The sequence below is a fragment of the Podarcis pityusensis genome (assembly GCF_964106645.2).
Source record: "Podarcis pityusensis genome assembly, chromosome: 1".
In the NCBI taxonomy this organism is placed as follows: Eukaryota; Metazoa; Chordata; class Lepidosauria; order Squamata; family Lacertidae; genus Podarcis; species Podarcis pityusensis.
The window spans coordinates 92,282,502-92,305,614 of NC_138028.1; the positions used below are offsets into that span (position 1 = coordinate 92,282,502).

At 44.0% G+C, this 23,113-nt stretch overlaps 2 protein-coding genes across 5 annotated transcripts in view; one reads left to right on the forward strand and one right to left on the reverse strand.

Annotated features, from left to right (window-relative positions):
- Positions 1–17,986, reverse strand: part of HSPBAP1 (HSPB1 associated protein 1) — a 55,165-nt gene extending 37,179 nt beyond the window's left edge. The window contains exons 1-3 of one of the 3 annotated variants that reach the window (XM_081007858.1): positions 17,751–17,986; positions 13,723–13,876; positions 132–317 (exon numbers count right to left, since the gene is read on the reverse strand). In XM_081007858.1, the coding sequence (XP_080863984.1) occupies positions 132–270 (139 nt within the window). In that variant the 5' untranslated portion in view covers positions 271–317; positions 13,723–13,876; positions 17,751–17,986. Of the gene's footprint in view, positions 1–131; positions 318–2,299; positions 2,393–13,722; positions 13,877–17,750 lie in introns of those variants that run through there. The other 2 variants (XM_081007856.1, XM_081007857.1) reach the window with 2 other exon arrangements.
- Positions 17,987–18,574: 588 nt separating this feature from the next.
- SLC49A4 (solute carrier family 49 member 4) overlaps positions 18,575–23,113 on the forward strand; it is a 76,517-nt gene continuing 71,978 nt past the window's right edge. For both annotated transcript variants that reach the window (XR_013987027.1, XM_081007761.1), the window contains exon 1: positions 18,575–19,553. Coding sequence is in view for 1 of the 2 variants with exons in the window: in XM_081007761.1 (XP_080863887.1) it covers positions 19,148–19,553 (406 nt within the window). In the remaining variant the exon portion in view is untranslated. The remainder of the gene's footprint in view (positions 19,554–23,113) is intronic.

Sequence of the window (23,113 nt, forward strand, 5' to 3'; positions counted from 1 at the left end):
ATTTTTATTATGATTGTGAGTCATTTTGTTCTAGACTGACATGTGGGACAAATGCTTTAAAATAAAATAAAAACATAAACGTAAGGAGAAGTGTGGAACAGGGCTGCACATTGCATTTAAGCATCCCCTACCTGTGCCCGTGTCCTTCATTCCTATTCGAAAACGCATTCTCTTTCCAGCCAATAGCTTAGCAAGATATATAGCATTCCAGTGAAGTGCTGGCCAATCAAAAGCCATGTTGCAGAAAACTGCAGGTTTCTGGAGAGACATCACAATTTCTCTGGCTTCTTCTGGTGTAAAAGGTTTGACATCACCACCTACAATAAAAAAGAGCAAATTTTGATAGATGATTAATCATGTAAGAACAGTTACCTGTCATCTCATGGTCCCAAACCCATAAATTATTGGACTCTCCTGATTAAACCTGAATTCTCACCCCCCTCCCCTCCACACTTCAAACATTTTGTTTCATCGAATTTTTTTGCAGTCCTGACACCGTAATTTTTTATGTTAAATGAGAATTTAAAGCAGCCCATTAACTTCCAGAATATAAATATCTTGGTAAATATTTATGATTTCCTAATGTGCTGCATAGCCCTAGTAATTTAGAATTAGTCTGACATTCATCACAAGTCTCCTAATTAAGGAATGTTCAAAGGACACATTTTGTGATAAACCCAAAATGTGTTGCAGGGGAGGGGGACACCCAATGCAGGCAAACATTCCTTTCAAAAACGGGAGGGGGGATAAGTACAGGTTGTTGTCAATGCGACGGCAGAATGTGCTGATGCATCCAGTTTTAGCTAATTAATTAAATATACTTTGTAATGCAAAACTGATGAAGCAGCTTTCAAAAAATCATCTAGTTCTACCTTTAAAAAAAATGTTGTGTGCTAACCCAAGGACTATGCTAATCCCAGATTTCAATTTAGCCCTGAGATTTATATGCCCCACTGAAACTGTCAACCTGAAATGTTGGCAGCCTTGGATAAACTCGGCAGGTTTACAACAACTTCCCTAAAGGGACATGTTAAGAGGAAGGAACTGCTTTTTTCAATAAACAAATGTAACGATCCCACAGAATAAAAGAAGCAGACTGTATCTAGAGATCATAAAAACATCACAACATTGATTTAATGTCCCAACAAGAATTTAATAAAAAGGAATTTTTAAATGTGCATGGATTTTTGTTGTTGTTCACTGTTATATATATTTCACATAACAACTTATTTCAATCACAGTCGGCTCTGAATATTGGACCAAGGAAGAAACATGCTGTAAAGTAATCTCTCTTTCCCTTCTCTTGTAGGCCCCACAGGAAAAATTCCTGGAAATGTAAAATATTTCTGTTCTGTCTTTTTTTTTTTTTTCATTTTTAAAAAATCAATATGGTTCAGGAACATTTTCAAAACCAGCAACAATAACCATGTCAAATTAAGAGGAAGCAAATTAACAAAATGAGCAGCAAAGTTTCAGCAAGTGGTAGATAAAAAAGCAATTTAAAATAATTGGACAGCTAAAGCGACTTAAAACCCATCCTATGTCCCAGCAGGCAAACAGAATACTCTTTATCCGACACCTAAAAGTAAACAATTTTGGTGCAAAGTGACCACCATGTGTAAGGTATTTCCATGGATGAGCCACCATAACTGGGAAGGCCCTGTCTCCAAAAGCCATCCCCCTCAGAAGTTGGGGACACCCAGTGCCAGATTTCTATATAAATGATCTCAAAAACAAACAAGTTCATTTTTAACTGAGATCTTCTGAAACGCTGTTCTGATACTGTTTAGATCTTTGGATGTTTAAAACCAGGACTTTGAATGAGCTAAGAAACAAACTACAGTAGTAGGTAATCAAGCTGTCTAAGTACTGGTGAACTATAACTCATTCTGTATATATATAATAATGGGTCAACTATAGCCTCATATACTTCCCAGCAGAACCAGTTATTTAGATTCATTACCTACCTGTAGAATCTCTGCATCCAATTAGTACTAATGCAAACAGCAAAGAAATCCCCTCCAAGGTCTAAAAAGGGCATGCCAAGATTGTGGAAAGACCACTATCACAGTTATAAAAATCACTACCTGGTATATCTGTTACTGAATCTATCATAACCTTATGAAGCTTGGGAATATATAAATTTATTGGACAAACCCATTCAAGCATCAAAGAAATCACTAAGGAGGCTCTCACAGACGTCCATGGGAATTCAAACTCCCACCCCTTCTGTTGAAAAAGTTCATAAAACAGTCAGTGTTCTTGTCAAAGAGCATAAAAATTGGATAAAACTATCTACTTGAGCAGAGCAAGGTGAGAATCATCATCAAAGCCAAGGACTGGCATCATTTGGGCGGGTGGCGCTGTGGGTTAAACCACAGAGCCTAGGGCTTGCTGATCAGAAGGTCAGTGGTTCGAATCCCCGCGATGGGGTGAGCTCCCGTTGTTCGGTCCCTGCTCCTGCCAACCTAGCAGTTCGAAAGGACGTCAAAGTGCAAGTAGATAAATAGGTACCGCTCCGGCAGGAAGGTAAACGGCGTTTCCGTGTGCTGCTCTGGTTCGCCAGAAGCGGCTTAGTCATGCTGGCCACATGACCTGGAAGCTGTACACCGGCTCCCTCAGCCAATAAAGCAAGATGAGTGCCGCAACCCCAGAGTCGTCTGCGACTGGATCTAATGGTCAGGGGTCCCTTTACCTTTACCTTTTTACGTGTTAAATACATGGTTTGCCCTTGAGTTCACACATTGTATTTTGGAAACAGCCAACAAATGGGGAGCATTGATGTGGGAAGTGGGATGGCATTAGCCCTTTACCCCCCCTTGTAGTCCCAAAGCGCACTGGGGATCCATGCTGACAACTTGCAAGGGGGAAAACCTCCCATTCCCTCCAACTGGAGCCTTCCTCCCCATGCAAATTGCAAAGGCAGCAGGCCATACCAGAACTGCAGCAAGAGGGGTGGGACAGCTAAATCCACCCATTTCCCATCGTAGAATCTTAATCTACACCAGGATACCGTTGCGGCTATTTCTGAATGAAAATTCATGGATCCAAGATGGACAAACTATGCGATTAACATCACAGGTAGATTGGTCCTCAAATAACCAAATTCTAAGACCTTCACTGGAAATGTGGTTCACTCATATATGAATGCAACTTGCACTGGATTTCTTTAAGAATGGATGCTTTTTACTTGGCTGTTCTATAGGTCAGCTTTTATTTTTATAACCTCCTTTCATGAGCAACAGACCACTTGACAGCGTGACATTTCTAAAACCAAGGAGGCACGAATGAAACTTAGCCCTTGGCCTTACCCTCTGCTACGCTACAAGTCCAATGCACGTGGGGGTCTCACAGGAGCTGTATTCCTTGCCATATGTTGTTTCTTATCCTGGCGAAAGGAAATCTATGGGTTATCAAGCAACAAGCTGAATACAGAGAAAAAATATATCAGATGGAGAAGGGGGTCCAGCTGTGAGCAAGGATTGCAGACGCAGTTGCAAGTCCAGGCAAGCTGGCTTTCAGGATTGATTAACTGGCTGGTATTGAGCATAGCTTTGGGATGACCCTCAGCTAGAGATTAAGAGCAACGGTTTTTGTTTGTTTTTTAATGTTAGATGGTAGTGGGATATAATAAGTTGTGAGGACTTAAACCTTTTTACAAAGTCCCACACCCTCATGCTAATACACTGCACCCTTGTACTGTTATAGTTAATTACATTTCTAGCATGCATTTGTTTTAGTGCAATAAAGCACAGAGCTAGCTTTTCATGACCTGGCAGCTGTGCTGGCCTTATTCATCTTTTTGATTTTCCAACATCCAGGAAAACAGAATCACAGCTGTCCTTTTGCTTATTAGAAAAGTCAATCACCTTGCAAAGTTCACAATTTTTAAAACATCAAATATACATTTAAAGATTAAAAATTAAATACATAACGTGGTTATTTGTAAAATAAAATAAAAACATGATACCAAGCTGTTTTAAAACACTTCTTTCCCATAAGATACCATCTTGCTGTTGGGATACTGCCAGGGAGACAAAGTCCATCATGACTCCACGTTGCCTCCGGACGTCCATCGATCTCCCGTAGATACAGTATCAGCAATTAGCGACACGAGGTCCAGAAATAGCTTGCCACATTCCAGAGCTCATGCACGCTCTATCAGCAGAATTCACACAGCGAAAGATGCACTCAGGAGAGCATTATTTACAATTTTATTCAGCGTTGGTCAGAACAAAGAAAACATGACTGCCTGCTTCGGTGTCTCAGGCACAGAGAGAGAAACGAAAGCAATAGACAAAACATAAACTTCCTGTGAACAGGAAATACGCAGACTCTGTGACTCACAAAGCCTGCTCCCTTTTAAGGTGGAACGGAAATATCCTAACATCCTCCCCCTTTCCGTGTAACCTGTAGTACCTGTGGTTCAACCCAATTGCAATCTCTGTACATAAACCTTAAGTTGTTCTCTGTTAACAACCTTAGACAACAGATCAGCAGGAATTTCATTACCTGCCATGTAGGACACCTGAATAAGTCCTTTCTGAATATACTCTCTTGCACGATGTAACTTAATCTGCAAGTACTTGGTTCTTTGCTTGCAACTCTCTGAGTTCAGCAAAGCCAAACAGGATCTATTGTCTTGATACACTTGTATAGGACATTTCACAGAAACTCTGATGTCCTTAAACAGTTGCATCAACCATTCACAGTCCATGAGTGAAAATGACAGAGCATTGAGTTCTGCTTCACAGGAACTTAGGCTTACTGTCGTCTGCTTCTTGCACAGCAAGTCAGACAGTGATAGTACATGTAGCATACTCCAGAAGTGCTTGTACCATCCGTGGTGTCACTTCCAAAACTAGCATCTGCAAAGATTTCAAGACTTCCAGTCTTCTGACTGGTGAACCTCAGCCTGTAGTGCAAAGTCCCTTTCAAATAGTGGGCTATGCGCTTCAGAGCTTTCCAATCCTGAACAGCAGGATTGTTAGCATGTCTGCTAAGCAGGTTAGTGCTTACAGCTATGTCAGGTCTTGAACATCTAGCAATGAAATTCAACTTGCCTAGAATGCATCTGTACAGCGTAGCGTCAGAAAACGCTTCAGCAGTACTATCTACCTGGTAACCTGTCACCATCGATGTGTCTGCTGGGTTTGCCTCAACCAAATTCAACCTGGTTAACACATCAGCAATTTTCTGTGTTTGGTGTACCAGAAAATTACCTGCTTGGTCCCTCTCCACCTGCAGAGAAAGATAATTGGATACCTCACCAAGATCCTTCATGTCAAAGCGCTCCTTCAGCTGAGCTAGGGTGCTTTGGTAGAAAGCCTGATTCTTCCAAAACATCAGAAGATCATCAACAAAACATAAACAATACCGTTTGTTTTGCCCCTCCTCCTTGACAAACACACATGGATCAGCTTTGCCCTGCTGAAAACCTAGAGAAAGCAATGTCTCAGTGAGTTTTGTGTTCTAACACCTGGCACTCTGCTTGAGACCATATAAGGATTTCCGCAGTTTACAGACCATTCCCTTCTGTATCTGCATCCCATCAGGTGGAAGCATAAACAGCTCCTCGTCCAAAATCCCGTACAAAAAAGCTGTATTAATGTCATGATGGGAAACATGCAGTTTCTCCTCTGCAGCAATCTTGAGCATCAGCCGAATGCTCTCATACTTGATGGTGGGTGAGTAGGTCTCGTGGTAATCCTGTCCTGGTACCTGCGAAAAACCTCTGGCAACCAATCTGGCTTTGTGTCTGACAACCTTGCCATTCTGGTCTGTCTTGGCCTTGAAGACCCATTTGCTGCCAACCAGTCTCATTCCTGGGACTACCGGTACCAGTTCCCAAGTTTGGTTCCTGTTCAAGGAATCAACTTCAGCCTTCATGGCATTAAGCCAAGGCTCAGCATCTTTAGAGGTTAACTCCTGAACCTCTTTGAAGCTTGAAGGTTCCCACACCTTCTCTGAGCTACTAAGAACAGCAGTTGCCGTCTTAGCAAACTCATCAGCAAATCTCTTTAGAGGTCTGCCTTTGATCGCCCTTTCAGATCTGCGTACTAGACGCAAGTCTTCTGGACTCATCTCCTCCTTCTTAGGAGAAAAGTGACCAATGGTGAACAGTGGTTCTTCCAGTTCATTGTCAGACGCATCAGATGGTCTGACTGAAGCCTTTGCGCTCTTGTAGTCTGCTGTGTCATCACTGTCGCTGACACCAGCAGCAGCGCCGCCCACTGAGCTGGAATCCGAACTCTGATCACCATCATCATCATCATCATCCTCAGCTTCCTCAACATTATCTGCCTTTTTCACATCACCTTCATCTTCCTCTGGGTAACTCTGGAAAATTCCCAATCCCCCCCCCCTTAGGATTGTACTCAACACTCTTTGTGAACTTAATGGACTTAGAGCCAGCATTAGACACAACAGCACCATTGTCATCATAAGTTATACAGAACAATCCATCTATAAACTTTGCATGCAAAATGTCCTCTTTGCCTTTCCTGATGACACAGACGCTCCTCTTGAAGGAACTCTCAAAACCACGCCCAGTCAGTGTGGGACACTGAGCAAATTGTCTGCAGCACCTGGAACATAAAGTACATCTTTGATGGTTGCATGCAGACTTGCCAGTTTCACAGTCCCAACTCCTGCGATTCGCAACGTCTTTCCATCTGCCTGGTGGATCTCTCCATCTTGAGGCGTGAAGGAGATAAACAGATGCTTATCTTTTGCCAGATGGCGGGTGCATCCAGAATCTACAATAAACCTGGCCTTGGCCTTTGGAGCAGCTTTTCTGGCAAGCAAAACCTTGTCTTCCACCGGCGTGGGCTTTTGCTGCTTGCCCCCCTGCTCCTGGCCATCAAACTTGCCTTTAGCCTTTGGAGAAGCAGTGCCAGCAAACAAAGCCTTGTTTTCCACTGGCGTGGGCTTTTCACCCCCCTTCTGCTTCGGGCCATCTGCAGGCATCTGTCTCTGTTTACCTCTGGCCTTCCGGTATCTGTGAGGATGACCTTGGCTCCCATGAGAAACAGAGCTCTCAGCTGCCGACTCCTTGGCTCCCCCTGGAGGCTGGAATGCTGCCTGGGATGACATCACAGTCAGCTCCCCCTGCAGCTTGCAACCGGTGCCCTTGGCACCCCTGCATTCACTCGCATTCTGGGAAACAGCCAGGACCTCTGATGCAGTCAAACTCTGGGCTGGGATGACAGGCAGATGAGCTACTTTCAAAGCATTCCACATCTGACGTGCTGTCGCATTGCCAGCAAGCGTAGCAATTTCCTCCAGAGAGACGGACAAGACTATTACGTCTATGGCGCTTGAATCTTGGGCCCTCCATCTATCTGTCAGAGGAACTGGAGGGGCTTCAGACACAGTATGCCACACTCCAAACTGACGTAGTAGACTTTCACACCATTTTGTCCAGGTCTCATAATTGTGCCGATTTAACTTTGGGCACTCAGCAGCTTCAGAAGCTTGTAAAAACTCCATTCCAGCTCTTCACTTGAGCCGTGAGCCTTATTTAGAGACTCCTTATCTTGGCTACTCATAAATCTTGAGGCCTGCTTGGCTCGACTCACAGGCCAAATAGCCAGCCGGAGTTCAAAGAGACTTTACCGCGGCAACGAAAAGCCTTGACTTTTCCACACATACCTCAGCAATCTGTCGCAATCTTACTCTCCTTAAGTGCCGTGAATCTGGGCCTGAAACCTGTTGTTGGGATACTGCCAGGGAGACAAAGTCCATCATGACTCCACGTCGCCTCCGGATGTCCATCGATCTCCCGTAGATACAGTATCAGCAATTAGCGGCACGAGGTCCAGAAATAGCTTGCCACATTCCAGAGCTCATGCACGCTCTATCAGCAGAATTCACACAGCGAAAGATGCACTCAGGAGAGCATTATTTACAATTTTATTCAGCGTTGGTCAGAACAAAGAAAACATGACTGTCTGCTTCGGTGTCTCAGGCACAGAGAGAGAAACGAAAGCAATAGACAAAACATAAACTTCCTGTGAACAGGAAATACGCAGACTCTGTGACTCACAAAGCCTGCTCCCTTTTAAGGTGGAACGGAAATATCCTAACACTTGCTGTCTGATCACATGTAGAAAGACAAGATATGGAAGTCTGCACATGCTCTTACTTACCTGGAGCCAGGTTGGAGCAGCCAGCTCTGCTTGCACACCTAGGTCCAGAAAAGCACAGAACCCTCTCTGCCCTCCACTGTACTGCTGTGACCAGCCTTCCTTGGCAAGGATTGCTTTGTGTTGGGTAAATCGACTTTTCATTATATTTTCAGACCCCCAACTAGCTATAAATTAAAAAACTGGGCCTGAGATTTCCATGAGACTGAGCTAATGAGTTACCTTCTAGGAAGCTGAAGTGTCCTGTGAGCAGTATTTCCTTTTGAGAAGCATCAAATGATGCTGTCTCAGGGAATAATAAAGACAAAATGTTCATTTTGTCTGGAATTACTTATAGCTATCTCATATGAAGTTCTCAAGATTGACTTAAACTTTACTATTCCAGAGAATGAAAATATAGGGTAGAGATGTTTTATGTTGTTCAGAGTAATTGGATTGGATGATATTTGAGACTTGGGCTCAGCTGAGTTCCACCTGTGCTGGAAAGGCAACTTTTGCCAATTCCATCTTCCCTCTGCTGCCTAAAAAGCTGCTCTGGGAGGTTGGAGAACTCTCTGGCACTGTGGGGTTCAGAGGTACTTGGTAAAAATCAATTTCCTGCTCTCTACCTTCTGTGGGGAACTTTTGCTAGATCCCAGCATCCCCCACAAAAGGAACAAGCCCTTCCATTCATCCGTTCTTAATTGTTATTATCATTTGAGATAGCCACCTGCTAACTAAAACATCAGCTACGTCTATAAGATGCTGTCAACAACTGAAGGTGAATCTGACTACTATACCATGAACAAATCCATATGGTTTCTAAGACCAGTATATAATGGTGGGCCTTACCATTGTTGTTGGTAGCCTGTCTCACTAAAGAATGCCACAACTGTCCCAAGGAAACAAAGGTCCAAATTACACATGCAGCAATGCACATGCAGAACCAGTTCTATCGCAAATGCAGTTCTACTGCACCACATGGAAAGCTATGTCAAGTGGCTTCCAAAACGCTTTGACCAGTTCCAACCATGTAAATGGCAAGCCTTCCTGCACCAGAACTAACAAGCACTTTGATGTGCAAATTTTTTGCATGCAAGATTCCACCCTCTTCAGGGTCTCACACTGTCTTCAGAAAATATACATCATGTTTTGAAAACCATTTTAAACATTCTCAAAGTAGGGAAAAAACAAAACCCTGACTGAAAACTGTTCAAACTTTTCAATTAATCGCTGAGAATTCTGCAGAACTGGGGGAAATAAAGAATTTAGCACCACAGGGTTTCTGCAGAAAAGTGAACTCCATGTTGTTAAGAAGTTAAATGTACTGTCAATTATTTAGAATAATTTAGCAAATTAGAAGAATTCACTACATGTCAGCAGTTGTCTTCTGCCAACATACCCTGCTGATTAAATATGGGGTTTAATTGAGAGGTTTTAGAATAATTTTCCAAAGAAAGAACCAGTTTCACTAAAATAACACTTTATTTTGAGAGTAAGCTATGTATCCAGCTGTTACTCTAACAAGCACATAATAATGTATCAGCCTAACATCTTGGGGCATTGGGGTGGGCTGGGGGAACAAGTGTGAGTTTTAAAAAATGAAGCCCCTTTTGTGTAAAAATCAAAAAGAAGATAAAGTCACTCACAGGATTATGAGGAAATGAAATTTTCCAGTTAATAGACAGGGTACTTCTAGTAGTGTTGGAAGACTATTTTTAGTGGCTCTGGTGAGATCTCATTTCTGTAAATTCTGTTTAACTGGGCACTTATTTATTAATTTTCACAGAGCCCAAACTCAATTTCACATTTTGGCTGCATATAGTTAGCATAATTTGCATGTCATCTATAGCCAACCAAAATTTTAAAATAAAATAAAGATTCAAAATATTTCAGAAAGATGCATCAGTGAGTTTAAAACTCTAGCCTCTCTAAAGCATGGGTGGCAAACCTGTGGCCCTGCAAATGTTGCTGGACTACATCTCTCATCATCCCTGACTGTCTGGGGCTGATGGAAGATGGAATCTGAATGACCAAATGTTCCCTGTTCTAGAGCTTATGCGGAGATAATTCAAAAAATGTATTTTTTAAAAACCCTACTTTTTCATTATATCCAAACTGGGCAAAGCATAGTATGCTCACAACCTAGGAGTGCAGAACATAGCTTGAAAGATATTAGCAATTCTGGTTTGTAGGGAAAACTATGGTTTGCCTGTTTTGGATGCAATAGCACTGTTTTGAAATGAAAGGAAAAATCAGAGCATACTACAGGGGTGCCTCGCAAGATGAAATTAATCCGTTCCGCGAGTCTCTTCGTCTAGCGGTTTTTTTGTCTTGCGAAGCAACCCTATTAGCGGCTTAGCGGATTAGCGCTATTAGCGGTTTAGCGGCTAAAAGGCTATTAGCGGCTTAGCAAAAGGGAGGAAAAAGCGAAAAAAATCGCAAGACTCGCAAGACTTTTTCGTTTTGCGAAGCAAGCCCATAGGGAAATTCGTCTTGCGAAGCGCATCAAAAAACGGAAAACCCTTTCGTCTAGCGGGTTTTTCGTCTTGTGAGGCATTCGGCTTGCGGGGCACCACTGTAGGGGCAAGGAGTGTGTGAGCTGAGGGTTCTTTCATATAGCAGCAAACTACTGTTTGGTGTTACATATAAATCAATGACAAATGCGAAGGTAATTCTCAAAACAAATCCTCATATGAATAGGGAACTTCCCAGATATATAATTGTTTGCCTCACTGACACCAAGTTCTCTTGCTTCTCATTCCACCCTTGCTCCTTCTCCCATGGAACTGAGAGCCCAGTCTCTACCTCCCCACCCTCTATATCACAGAGTGTCAGGTGTGAGGGAGGTGGGCAATGTTTAGAGAAAACGGACTCATAGGCCAAATCTGGCATGCCCACCACTGCTTTAAAAGATAAATTCAACAGTGAAATTCAACGAACACTTACTTGGGAATAAACATTATTGAACTCAATAGAACTTCTGAATAAGATGATTGTGCTGTTAGGGTATCCATCTTTTTCCTGAGCAGAGCCTTTGTATTTTAAACAGCTGCAGATATTCAGCAGGAGTATTTTATTGAATCATCTCTTCTCCACTCAAGAAAAAAAATGCCCCTAATAAATTCCTGTTTGTCAAGACCCTCCATCGTGCTTGGTTCTAATGTCATTTACCAACTGTTACTGCTAAGAACACCATAAAGAAGGCTGATCGCCGAAGAATTGATGCTTTTGAATTATGGTGCTGGAGGAGACTCTTGAGAGTCCCATGGACTGCAAGAAGATCAAACCTCTCCATTCTTAAGGAAATCAGCCCTGAGTGCTCACTGGAAGGACAGACAGATCCTGAAGCTGAGGCTCCAATACTTTGGCCACCCTGATGTTGGGAAAGATGGAGGGCACAAGGAGAAGGGGACGACAGAGGACGAGGTGGTTGGACAGTGTTCTTGAAGCTACCAGCATGAGTCTGACCAAACTGCGGGAGGCAGTGGAAGACAGGAGTGCCTGGCGTGCTCTGGTCCATGGGGTCACAAAGAGTCGGACACGACTAAACAACAACAACAACACTGCTAAGAACACCAGAAAGTAAGCAATCAGCAGTCCTCCCACTGTGCTTAGATGCAGCTCCATGACCTGCTGAATTTTGTAAAGAGCTTGTGTCAAAGGTTGCTGAGCCGCACAACACCTCCTTCCCAATCCCCTTTTCTTTTGTGTGTGTTTTGTAGATTGTAAGCCTGAGGGCAGGGACTATCTTGTTTTTAATCTTCATAAGCTGCTCTGAGATTTTTTCAGGCCGAAGAATGGGATAAAATGTTTTAAATCAATAAACAGCAGTTATATATGTTGGGTCATAAACGCTATATAAAAGCACAGACTGTCAGGAAAAGAAGTGGAACCTCTATATACATTAGAAATGTGGCAAGGAGGCTAGATCACATTTTTATTGATCCAAGAAATGTCAGTATAAATATTGAGAGGTTCCAGTTTCTTCAATTAACTCCATGTGATCAGAAGCCTTCTAAATTATTGTTTTCTAAATTGCTTGTGGCAAATCTGCTTAGTTTTTATTAAAACATCTCTCAGCAGAGCTCTGCATATGAAAAGTGTCAGATGGCATTCTAGTAGGAACAATTGTAGCAGGAAGTCACGGGCTATGATTGCATGCCATGCAAAAACTAAGCCATAGTTTAGTGGAATGTGAACAAGTAGAAATGAGTCACAGCAAGTCTTGGGCTCAGGTGCTCCCCTTTCCTAGTTCCTTGTAGCCAGAAGGAGACAAAGAAGTTTGCTTAACTGTGGCTTGTCTAGGCAGGCAAACGTAAGAGCCTGCTGGATCAGCCCAGTGGCCAATCTAGTCTAGTACAGTGGTACCTCTGGTTACGTACTTAATTCGTTCTGGAGATCCGTTCTTAACCTGAAACTGTTCTTAACCTGAAGCACCACTTTAGCTAATGGGGCCTCCTGCTGCTGCGCCACCGCCATGCGATTTCTATTCTCATCCTGAAGCAAAGTTCTTAACCTGAGGTACTATTTTTGGGTTAGTGGAGTCTGTAACCTGAAGCGTATGTAACCCGAGGTACCCGAGGTACACTGTTCTCACAGTGGCTAACCAGACAACTATGGGAAGCCTGAAAGCAAGACTGGGCACAACAGCACTCTCTCCCACTTGTACTTTATCTTTCCCCTCGATCAGTTTAGTTGCCCTTTTCCAAACCATTTCCAGCTATACAGCATCCTTTTGCTGGTGAGGCAACCAGAACTGTACACTCTGATTATCATTAACGTTTGAAACAAGCTGGCTTCAAACTGCTGTTACTAAAGCTGGTTCAGTCAAACTAAATAAAGTTAAGATTGCCTAACTACAGTTCCAAGTCTGGAGGACACAGAACATTGTAGTTAATAAAAAACAGAAATGAAAGCTTATTAATTCCTAATCTTAGCTGTCTGAGAAGAGTCAAGGACTATGTGCTCACCCAAGGCTCCCTGAAGCTCACATCTGTTTAGCTCACACTAAACTATGGTTTACTATGACTTGCTAACACAGCCACACTGCAATTCAATCAACGTAAAAAGGCAGTATTTCAAATGCATAGGAGATTACACAGGAGATACATGTATCCTGTAATATTACAAAGTTAGGTGCACCTAATTAAATTAGTTGCACACTTTCCATAGGACTGCAGGTTCCCCTCCCCCTTCTTGCCGACATCAGGAATGGGAAGCCTTTTGCCGTCTAGGGACTCCAGTTCAATCCCAGGCAACACAGCCAGCAACAACTTGGAGTGACATAAGCTCTCTGCATGTAATGAAAATGGATGTGCCCCTATTTAGTATTAATGTTTATGCTTCCAAAGCACTCTGTGACAAGAGTGCCTCGGTCTAAGGAGGAAATAATCTAACTGTGCAATATACAACATACTAGCAGTATGCCCCACTGAACTTGATGGAGCTTACTTCCAAGTAAATGTGCATAGAATAAAAATATACATTGGCATGAGATATTAATGCAGCAGATAAATTCCAATGTTATCTTAAACACAATCTCCCGTGGCTACCATTGTGCTTCAGAAATGCTTGCCCATAATGGCAGGCCTACCTTTTTAACATAACTTTTCATAATGGGGTTTGTCTTGAGTGCAGGCTTTAGATTATCTGCAGGTCTTGTAGGTGACAAATCAGTCCTTTTCTTGTGTAGATATATATTTCCTTCTCTAGTGATACACATCTCTGGGGCTGCACTGCGAGGCAAGCTAAAGCAAGCAGAGATCTCCTTCCATTAATATTATAATGTCAACGATGAGAATGCTAAAAATACCACCCAACAGAAGTAAGAGTGAAATTAGCATATTTAGAGATGTATTAGTCCCATGAGTAAAATAATGCTATCAGCTTGCTGCAAGATAAAGCTAATTTGGCTTCCAACAGTTTATCAACAATGCACCATTCCTCCACATTAACTAATTTAGACAGCTCTATAGCCTGCAAATTCACATGGAATGCTGTGCTATGCTAAATTAACTGGGGAAGAAAGGTCACATCACTAGAGTCACATCTGTATGCAGGCCACAGTGCTAGGAAACAAAGTAATTAAAATACTGTAATTGCAATTAGTTATTTCAATTACAATTTGATTAATGGAAAATACAAATGAATAATATTTAACATCTATCCTAAACTCTTAATTCTGTCGGAAGAGATTTAAAGCTGATTATATTGAAAATAAGATGGCTTAGTCCAAATGACTGAATACGTGATTCATGCTCATATTTACATTCTTCATTTTCCTACTTTCTTATTTACTAGGTAAGGGACAGGCACAGGAAACTTACCAGTGTTTGTATTTTCATCAATATGAACACAGGGTGAGTGTGAATAATCAGCTTCAGATTATTTATTGATCCGATCCAAAAATTACCTAAACATTGCCCAGTTGATGGGACTAAATAAACTGGGCATTGTACCATGTGAGCATTAAGTTCCCCTTAATGAATATGAAGTCAAAAGTTCTCTAACCAGTCGGGGGGCAGGGAATCACTTCACAGTTCAACCTGATGCATGTTTACTCACAGGCAAGTCTTACTGTATTTAGTGGGGTCTTTTCCCTAGTAAATGTGCAGTACAGTGCTACCTCGGGTTAAGAACTTAATTCGTTCCGGTGGTCCGTTCTTAACCTGAAACTGTTCTTAACCTGAAGCACCACTTTAGCTAATGGAGCCTCCCTCTGCTGCCACGCCGCAATTTCTGTTCTCATCCTGAAGCAAAGTTCTTAATCCAAGGTACTATTTCTGGGTTAGCGGAGTGTCTGTAACCTGAGGTACCACTATATTAGAACCTCAAAGAGATGAATATACTGCTTGGAAGGTGTAAGATAGTACTTATCAATTATGAACACCGCTCATAAACTACAGTAGTAGGCTATTGGCGATACAACATAATGAGATGAACAGATTTCCCCATTCACTTAAAAGATAGTTTGGATATAAACCACTAGAAAAGAAAAATTATAAAAATAAGGAAATCGTAGGAGAACTTCTCATAAAATCACATTGGGATCTGAATGGGGGGGGGGTCACAACTGCCATAACTACAAAAAAAAAAAAAGGAGAAATATTTAGTGAAGTCTGCATCTAATGCTGCAATTCTAGACAAACTTGTGGCCAGTTCTTATGCAGAGTTGGATTCAATTGACTTAGGCATACTGAACTCATCATAGGATCAGACTGTTGCCAGTGTCTGATGGCAGATGATGCACCTATCTTGTTGAAGCTAAGCTAGGCTGGGTCGGGATGACAGACCACCTGGGAACCCTACACACACCGTGTTGATTTCCATGGAAACAAAAGAGGATATAAACATAATATATAAAGTAAAAATATGAGCATGATTCATTAACCTCAGGGGAACTTGTTTCCACATCAACATGCATGTGTGCAAAGAAGGAGAACCTAAACAGAAATAAAACTAAGCAACCACATCTATTTAAAAAGTAAAAATGTGAGTAAGTTTAATTGCCCACATGGGGACTTGCTTCCACATGAACATGCATGTGAGCAGGAAGAAGGAAGAACTAAAACAGCATTAAAAAAGCAAGAAGTAAATTGAGTTATGCAGGCAACAGGCCAGTTCTTCAAGCATCATCAGCATCAACTTGAACTATTTTTTTGCACCTTCATGTGCATGATCAAATTCAGCATCAGTACCTCGGGTTACGAACTTAATTCGTTCTGGATGTCCGTTCTTAACCCGAAACTGTTCTTAACCTGAGGTGCGCTTTCGCTAATGGAACCACACGATTTCTGTTCTCATCCTGGGGCAAAGTTTGCAACCCAAGGTACTACTTCCGGGTTAGCGGAGTTTGTAACCTGAAGTGCTTGCAACCCGAAGCTTTTGTAACCCGAGGTATCACTGTTTGCACTTAACTGCTGCAAGGCTAGCCGCTCTCTCTTTTGCCTTTACCAACAGATGACATCATAATGAATTTATTTTTGCTGCAAATCCTTCCCCTTGCAACCAATATACATGGGTATGGATTGGGCTCAGTGAGGGTTTTCTCTAAGAATAAACTTCCTGCACATACCCACAGACACTTTGAAACCCAAGAAATTATGCCTCTGACTACCAGCTGCTGGGAATCACAGGTGGGCAGAGTGCTGTTTTGCTCTTGTCCACCTTGCAGGCTTCTCACGGGCATCTAGCTGGCCATTGAGACCCCAGGATATGGGACTAGATGGAACACTGGCCTGATCCAGCAGTCTTGTTTTATGTTCTTATGATAAGATCTCCTAAAGCAAACATGGGCAAGGAAAATAACTGGGCAATCGGGGACTAGTTTCACTAGAGTTGTCCTTTCTGGAAGCTTTGTGTTCAGTATCCTCCTCTACTGTGCGCACATAGACCACAGGCCAAAGGTTACCCCTTAGTATGCTGCTCTCGGCTGCTGGGAGTATTCACTTAAAGCATTGTGGGAAACATGCATTCACAAAAGGGCAATTCTGGGGGAGGCAATGAGTCATTCTTATTCCTGCAGTTTTTATATTCCAGGCATCCCAGTTTACAATCAGATAGCTATGTGTCGTGGCAAAGAAAGACCTTTGGTTTAGCCCATTTGAGCATTCCATTTGTTTGCTGACTTGTAATGAAACTTCTCGAAACTTTGAAATATCAGAATTAAGTTTGATGTGCATATTCAGGACACAATTCTACATATTAAGGTTAGATACCAGCTCAGGTCTCCTATCTATATTCAAAGTAAGAGGCAAAATGCAAAATATAATGCAATACAGCTGAACACAAGAATTATCAGCATGAAATGCATATACTTCGGACATCATTCCACACTTTGGTTACGAACGATCAAATCCAAACCATTTTTCAAGGGGTGGGGGAGCACAGGAAAAATGTAAAATACAACACAATGCATTTCCTGGAAGGCTGTGACATTGGAATGGAGGTGGATATTCATGGCCAGTCAACATTCTGTTTTTTAAATGTGACGATCAGCTTGACAATTGTACCAGTTTTCTAAGGGAAAGAAGGGAGAATGCAAGATCTAAAGTAATATCTGAATCAAAGCCTCTCAAAGCACTGCTTTTCTTACACTTAGCTGATCAGCAAGTTAGTGAAGAGAAGAGTGGATTTATACTTTTGTTTGTGTATGTTTTGCTGTGGTGAACGCAAGATGAACACAGAATAAAGCCGGCCTTAGTGTACATTTTCTAAACTGCATGGAGAGTGTGTCCAGTAGGCAATTTTGCATATAGCCCAGTCAATGTGTACAGTCTCCAACTAAGGCTGGGCAACCATTAATCGATTAGCAGGGCATTTCATACATTGCTCGGTTAATATGGGCAGGCTGAACATTCACCAGCCAATATGCACAACGTCTACATTGTTCAACACGACTTGGCCACCACCGGCTTCAACTCGGGGTTGAAGGCGCTGCAGTCGGGATGGCTTATATTGTATTTAACGAAGTTGAAGCTGGTTCACCAAAGGGCATGTTAACCTGATGTCTGTCCCACGTAAATTGAGAAGCCAAGACATGATAGCCTGTGCAGGTGAGATCCGATACTTCGGCGGCCGGGGATACCTGGACAGATATTGGCACAGAAAGGAGCAACCTACCGGGCAGCGAAGAGACCACCAGAGCATCTGCTCTCGTTGCCATCGTTTCCCTCTCTCGCCTTTCCTATTCCGAAAGAGAAACCGCCCCGGTCCCCTCCTCTTTCTCCCTCAGCGGCTCGACGTTTCGCCGTCACCACCACCAGCCCTCCCCGAGATCACGTGGGAGATCAGGCGCAGAATCACGTGGCTTTTGTTTGTGTTTTGCCTTGCAAAGCGTGGGACGGCAGCTGCTGCCCTTGCTTTTCTTCGGGGAACGCGCGAGCACAAAGCTGCGTCCAACAGTCACGAGTTAGCCTGGGCAGAGCGCACTAGTGTTTACCGATATCCCCAAATAGGAAACTCTTCCCCTCCCGCTTGCGCAACGCTTGGTGGAATGCGTTCACGTATTCAGCTGCTGCTCATCAGGGATGTGGTAATCAAATCACGTGCAGACACGTGCAGACCAGCGCGGATCCTCTTCCCCAAAGAGCTGTGCAATCTAAGGGCGGGAGAGGTCAAGCTATGGGCACGTATAGGTGGACAAACCCTGAAGAATCTGGAGCTATACCTACTTGGGGGGGGGTTAATTTTTACTCCTCGCAACTACTACAAGGAGTAGGCACCGAGGCGGGCTACTTTGTAAGGCTGTCTTGACGACCAACGACATATTAATTCCCAGAATATGAGGACGATGGACTGCATTAGCGTCAGCAACACAAATCTTTAAATGCTTTATTTTTTTAAAAAAATTAAACTCAGACCAATCACATTGCCTCCGCCTCAAAACAAGGCACGCGTTAGACCATAAACTCGTGTTTTCGCTACTAATCTTCTGCGTGCGTGTTGACGTGCCGCTCACTCCCGGCGACACCAAAATCCTGCATTTCCCTCCCTTTGGTCTTCAATGGACAGCCGTCGCTTCTGCCCCTGAAAACGCCCGCAACGTAGGGCTGTGTCCCAACGTTAGCCCTCCTCAGAGGAGACCCGCCGAATTCAATGTACGTGGCTTTATGTTAAGGGCCAGCCATTTCAGAGGGTCTGCTCCGGGTATTATAATAAGCACAGGACTGCCAGTGTCTTAACCTGACACACATCCTCTCTCAGGTGCAAGCGCTTATGGTGGGCTTCATTCCCACGTGAAACCGCGCCCGGGCTGAAAGCAGGAAGTTCCGTGTGCAAGGCCAGCAACCATTCGCCGCTCTATTCTTTTCCTCTCTCTATGCGCTGCCTGGTGCCGAGAGGCGCTTCGGCGTCGGGTGAGGCCCGGCTGAATCGCGCATGCGGCTGCCCGGGCTGCTGCCTTCTGCCTGCGTTACTGCCGCCGCCGCTGAAGTGGGGTTACGTTAGGACGCCGGCCGGCCGGCTAGGCAGGCGGGCGACAGGCAAGCGGGCGGCGGGGGGTCTCCTTCCCTGAGGCGATGGGCTCGGACTGGAGCAGCCCCGAGGAGCGGGAGCCCCTCTTGCAGCCTCCGCCGGCGCCCGCGGCGCTGCCCCAGCACTACCCTGCGCATGGCCAGCCCCGGAGGACGGCAGCGGCCTCGCGGGCGGCGGCTCCCCGCAGCCCAGGGCTGGTCCCCGCGGCGCCTCTGCGCCCGCCGCCGCCTCCGCTGCCCGGCCGCGTGTACGGGCGGCGCTGGCTGGTGCTGCTGCTCTTCTCGCTGCTGGGCTTCGCGCAGGGCCTGCTGTGGAACACCTGGGGCCCCATCCAGAACTCGGCCCGCCAGGCCTTCCCCTTCTCCAAGCTGGACATCGCCCTGCTCGTCTTCTGGGGGCCCATCGGCTTCGTGCCCTGCTTCTTCTTCATGTGGCTCATGGACAAGAAGGGTAAGGGAAAGAGGAGGGCGGGCTGGCAGGCTGCCTGGAGCGGGGCCTGCTGCTTCTAGTGCTCCCACCCCACCTAAATATCTGGGGCAAATACCCAAAGGGATGGGCAGGGGGGCAGCGGTACAACAACCCTCCTAGGTAGAAACAACTGAGTCTTAAAAGGGGAACAATTTGTGGCTCAGGCTTTCATGGATTAGAGTCCGCTTTAGTTAGAGACGGGGGTAGTACCTAGAAGAAGGGCTGAAGTTCACATTTTTGACCACGTCCCATGCTGTTATTTACTTAATTTATTGAGTTTCTCTATCTTTCCTCACCAAAGAGCCCATACAGTGGTACCTCTGGTTACATACGCTTCAGGTTACAGACTCCGCTAACCCAGAAATATTACCTTGGGTTAAGAACTTTGCTTCAGGATGAGAACAGAAATCGTGCTCCGGCGGCGCGGCAGCAGCGGGAGGCCCCATTACCTAAAGTGATGCTTCAGGTTAAGAACAGTTTCAGGTTAAGAACGGACCGCCGGAATGAATTAAGTACTTATCTCATGGGAAAAACAGTGGTACCTCGGGTTAAGTTTCTAGAGGGAAGCGATGTGTCTCCAGCTGCTCACTTTACTGAATATCTGCTTCTTAAAATACTGTACAGACCTGCTTCCCCATCTAATGTATTACTTATTTAGCGGGTGTGCTGATATTCTATGTTCAAGGTGGCTAGCAACATGGAAAAGCCCCCACATAATTTCAATGAAGCAAAAGGAGTCATAATAAATAAAACATAAAAAATACGCAACCAAATTGAATAATTTCCATGGAAATCGTAAGATCTAAAATAAACAAACAAAAAAAATAACATCACAGCAACAATCTAACCCCCACCCCCAAAAAACAATACCCTGGCCCCAGTGTCTGTTCAGCAGCCTCAGTTTTGCAGCCTCAGCTTTTGTAGCTGGAGTCAGTCAGGCCTACACCCTTCCAGCTCAGGTAGAAAAGGGCCTGCAGGGCAGGGAGCAGATCTTCTAGGACTCACAGCAAAGTTAAGAATTCCTTCTGAGCTTTCACGGGCCTTTTGTTGTGCTTACAGTAGCTTTTTGGATCTGTGGTCATTGCTGCTTAATAATAATATTTTAATGCTGTGTCAGAGTAGATCACATTGGTTGAAACCAGATTCTGTGAGCTACTCTGCTGGTTCAGTGACTTAAAGGCGTAGACTTGACGAAACGGTTAGTGAAATAAGGATGCTGTTCGTCATGCTTGTTCCTTGCTCCTAGAGTGGTTGTATGTGCATTTGCAAGTGTGTTTGTACGGACCACATTTTTTGTACAAAAGAAAAGGTGAGTAATGGTGAGTAACAGAAAACTTGGCAGGTTAACCTGCCTGTTTATGTAGCGCAGGATTTTACATTGCAGCACAGAGTTACAATGGATGGGGTTGGGATATTTATGAGATATGGGAAGTGGATGAATCAGTGGGATGCAGAAGGTGTCCTGACTCTTCTCACTCAAAGCTGATGGCCTCGCAGTCAGCCCTCTTTCACTCTCCCCAATTCAGGACAGAATACCCCAACCTCAAAACCTGACTTTCCAAGCACCACTGTTTGTTACTCATGTTCATTGTCATCCACATTTTTGATAGCTCAGGTGTTTGGCGCTTACGTGGGGGAAAGAACAAGGCCACACCATCTCCCTGCATTACATTGCTGTCTCCTGGTACCGCTCCCCTCCATGTTGTATTGAGTGGTATATAGGCCAACATACACAGGCCAATTATGCAATCTAGAACCCTGATCGTGCAGTGTCCTAAGTCACATGATAAAACCTCAGATGTAGAACAGGCTTCCCACTTTAGACTTTCAAGGTGTCTCTCTCTGTGTAAGGAGGAATAGATTTGAGGGTTTTTTCCAGTGGGACTAAAGGAAGAGAGTTACATACAGAGCTGATTTGGGGGCCCAAAGCTCACAGCATTTTTGGGGATGCTGACTGTCTTTAGAAATCTAATATGGAAGCATGGATGAGGTTTCTTGGAGTGTTTAAATTGAACCACCTGCCTGTATATTTGTAAATAAAGGTAAAGGTACCCCTGCCCGTACGGGCCAGTCTTGCCAGACTCTAGGGTTGTGCGCTCATCTCACTCTATAGGCCGGGAGCCAGCGCTGTCCGCAGACACTTCCGGGTCACGTGGCCAGCGTGACAAGCTGCATCTGGCGAGCCAGCGCAGCACACGGAACGCCGTTATAAAACTCGTTTATTATAGCAATATAGTATTCTGCAACCTTTGTCCAAGGGAAGCATACCTTGGTTGAGTGCTGCTCTTTTGGAATATCTTGCTGCCTGTAGTCATGGAAGGAGCACAATCATGCTATGCTCAGGTGTCTTCATTCTGGGTCCAGTGTTCAAAATTTGCCAGGTGCATTTTACAACTGGCATGTGGCCAACTGTGGCCATGTGGAGATCTCTGGATGCCAAGTTGGCTACTGGCATTTCCATTTGGCTGTCCCCTCCAGTTTTCTTAAGCAGGTGAGCAAAATATCTTATATATTGCATATATACCCCACATTTTTCTCCAAGGATTACAGGTGTCTCCCCACTTGCGCACAATCAGCACATGCGCTTCCACTGACTTACTTGCCATTTTTGGCACTGAAAGGGTCAGGGGAATTCCCATTCACGTGCCACCTAGTGACATGTGCAGCAGCTGGGAACAGAACCCCTGCATAAGTGGGGATTCCCTTGTACATGGTTCACCCCTATTCCTCAGTTAATCCCGACAATAAACCAGTGAGGTAGAGGCTGTGACTGGCCCAATGTCACCCAGTGAGCTTCATGATCTACCAGGTCCTGGTCTGACACTCTTAACCAGTACAGTGGTATCTCAGGTTACATATGCTTCAGGTTACATATGCTTCAGGTTACGGACTCCACTAACCCAGAAATAGTACCTCGGGTTAAGAACTTTGCTTCAGGATGAGAACAGAAATTGTGCTCCAGTGGTGCAGCGACAGCAGGAGGCCCCATTAGCTAAAGTGGTCTTCAGGTTAAGAATGGACCTCTGGAACGAATTTAGTACTTAACCCAAGGTACCACTGTACACCACACTGGCTTCCTAGAGTACTTCTGCTATGGGCCAGCTCTATAAATTGTTGGTAAATAAATTTGGGAAAACAGAATGTCACTTAGAGAAGAATCTGAAATAGTTCCCTTGAAGCTTGATTTTGTTTTATTCTGGATTGCTTCAATTGATGTCTTAATGTGGTGTTAACTGTTTTGAGATCTTTTCTTTAAAATATAAAGCTGTATAGAAATGAAATGTATACCAATAACGATAATAATAAATTTCAGTGCAAAAGACACCACAGCAACGTGCCTAGACATTCTGTTGTAGTGACCATAACCTTGGTTTAAGGTGCCATTTGGTGACTAGCTTATATATCTGAGTTTCTAACTCTGGCTGAGCCTCTAGTTCTGCCTTTTGCATCAGAAATGCCCATTGTTATGGAGAGTTTGAATATATTCTGTTGTAAATGAATGCTGAAAATATTCCTACTACAACTTGGGAAGAAAATCAGTT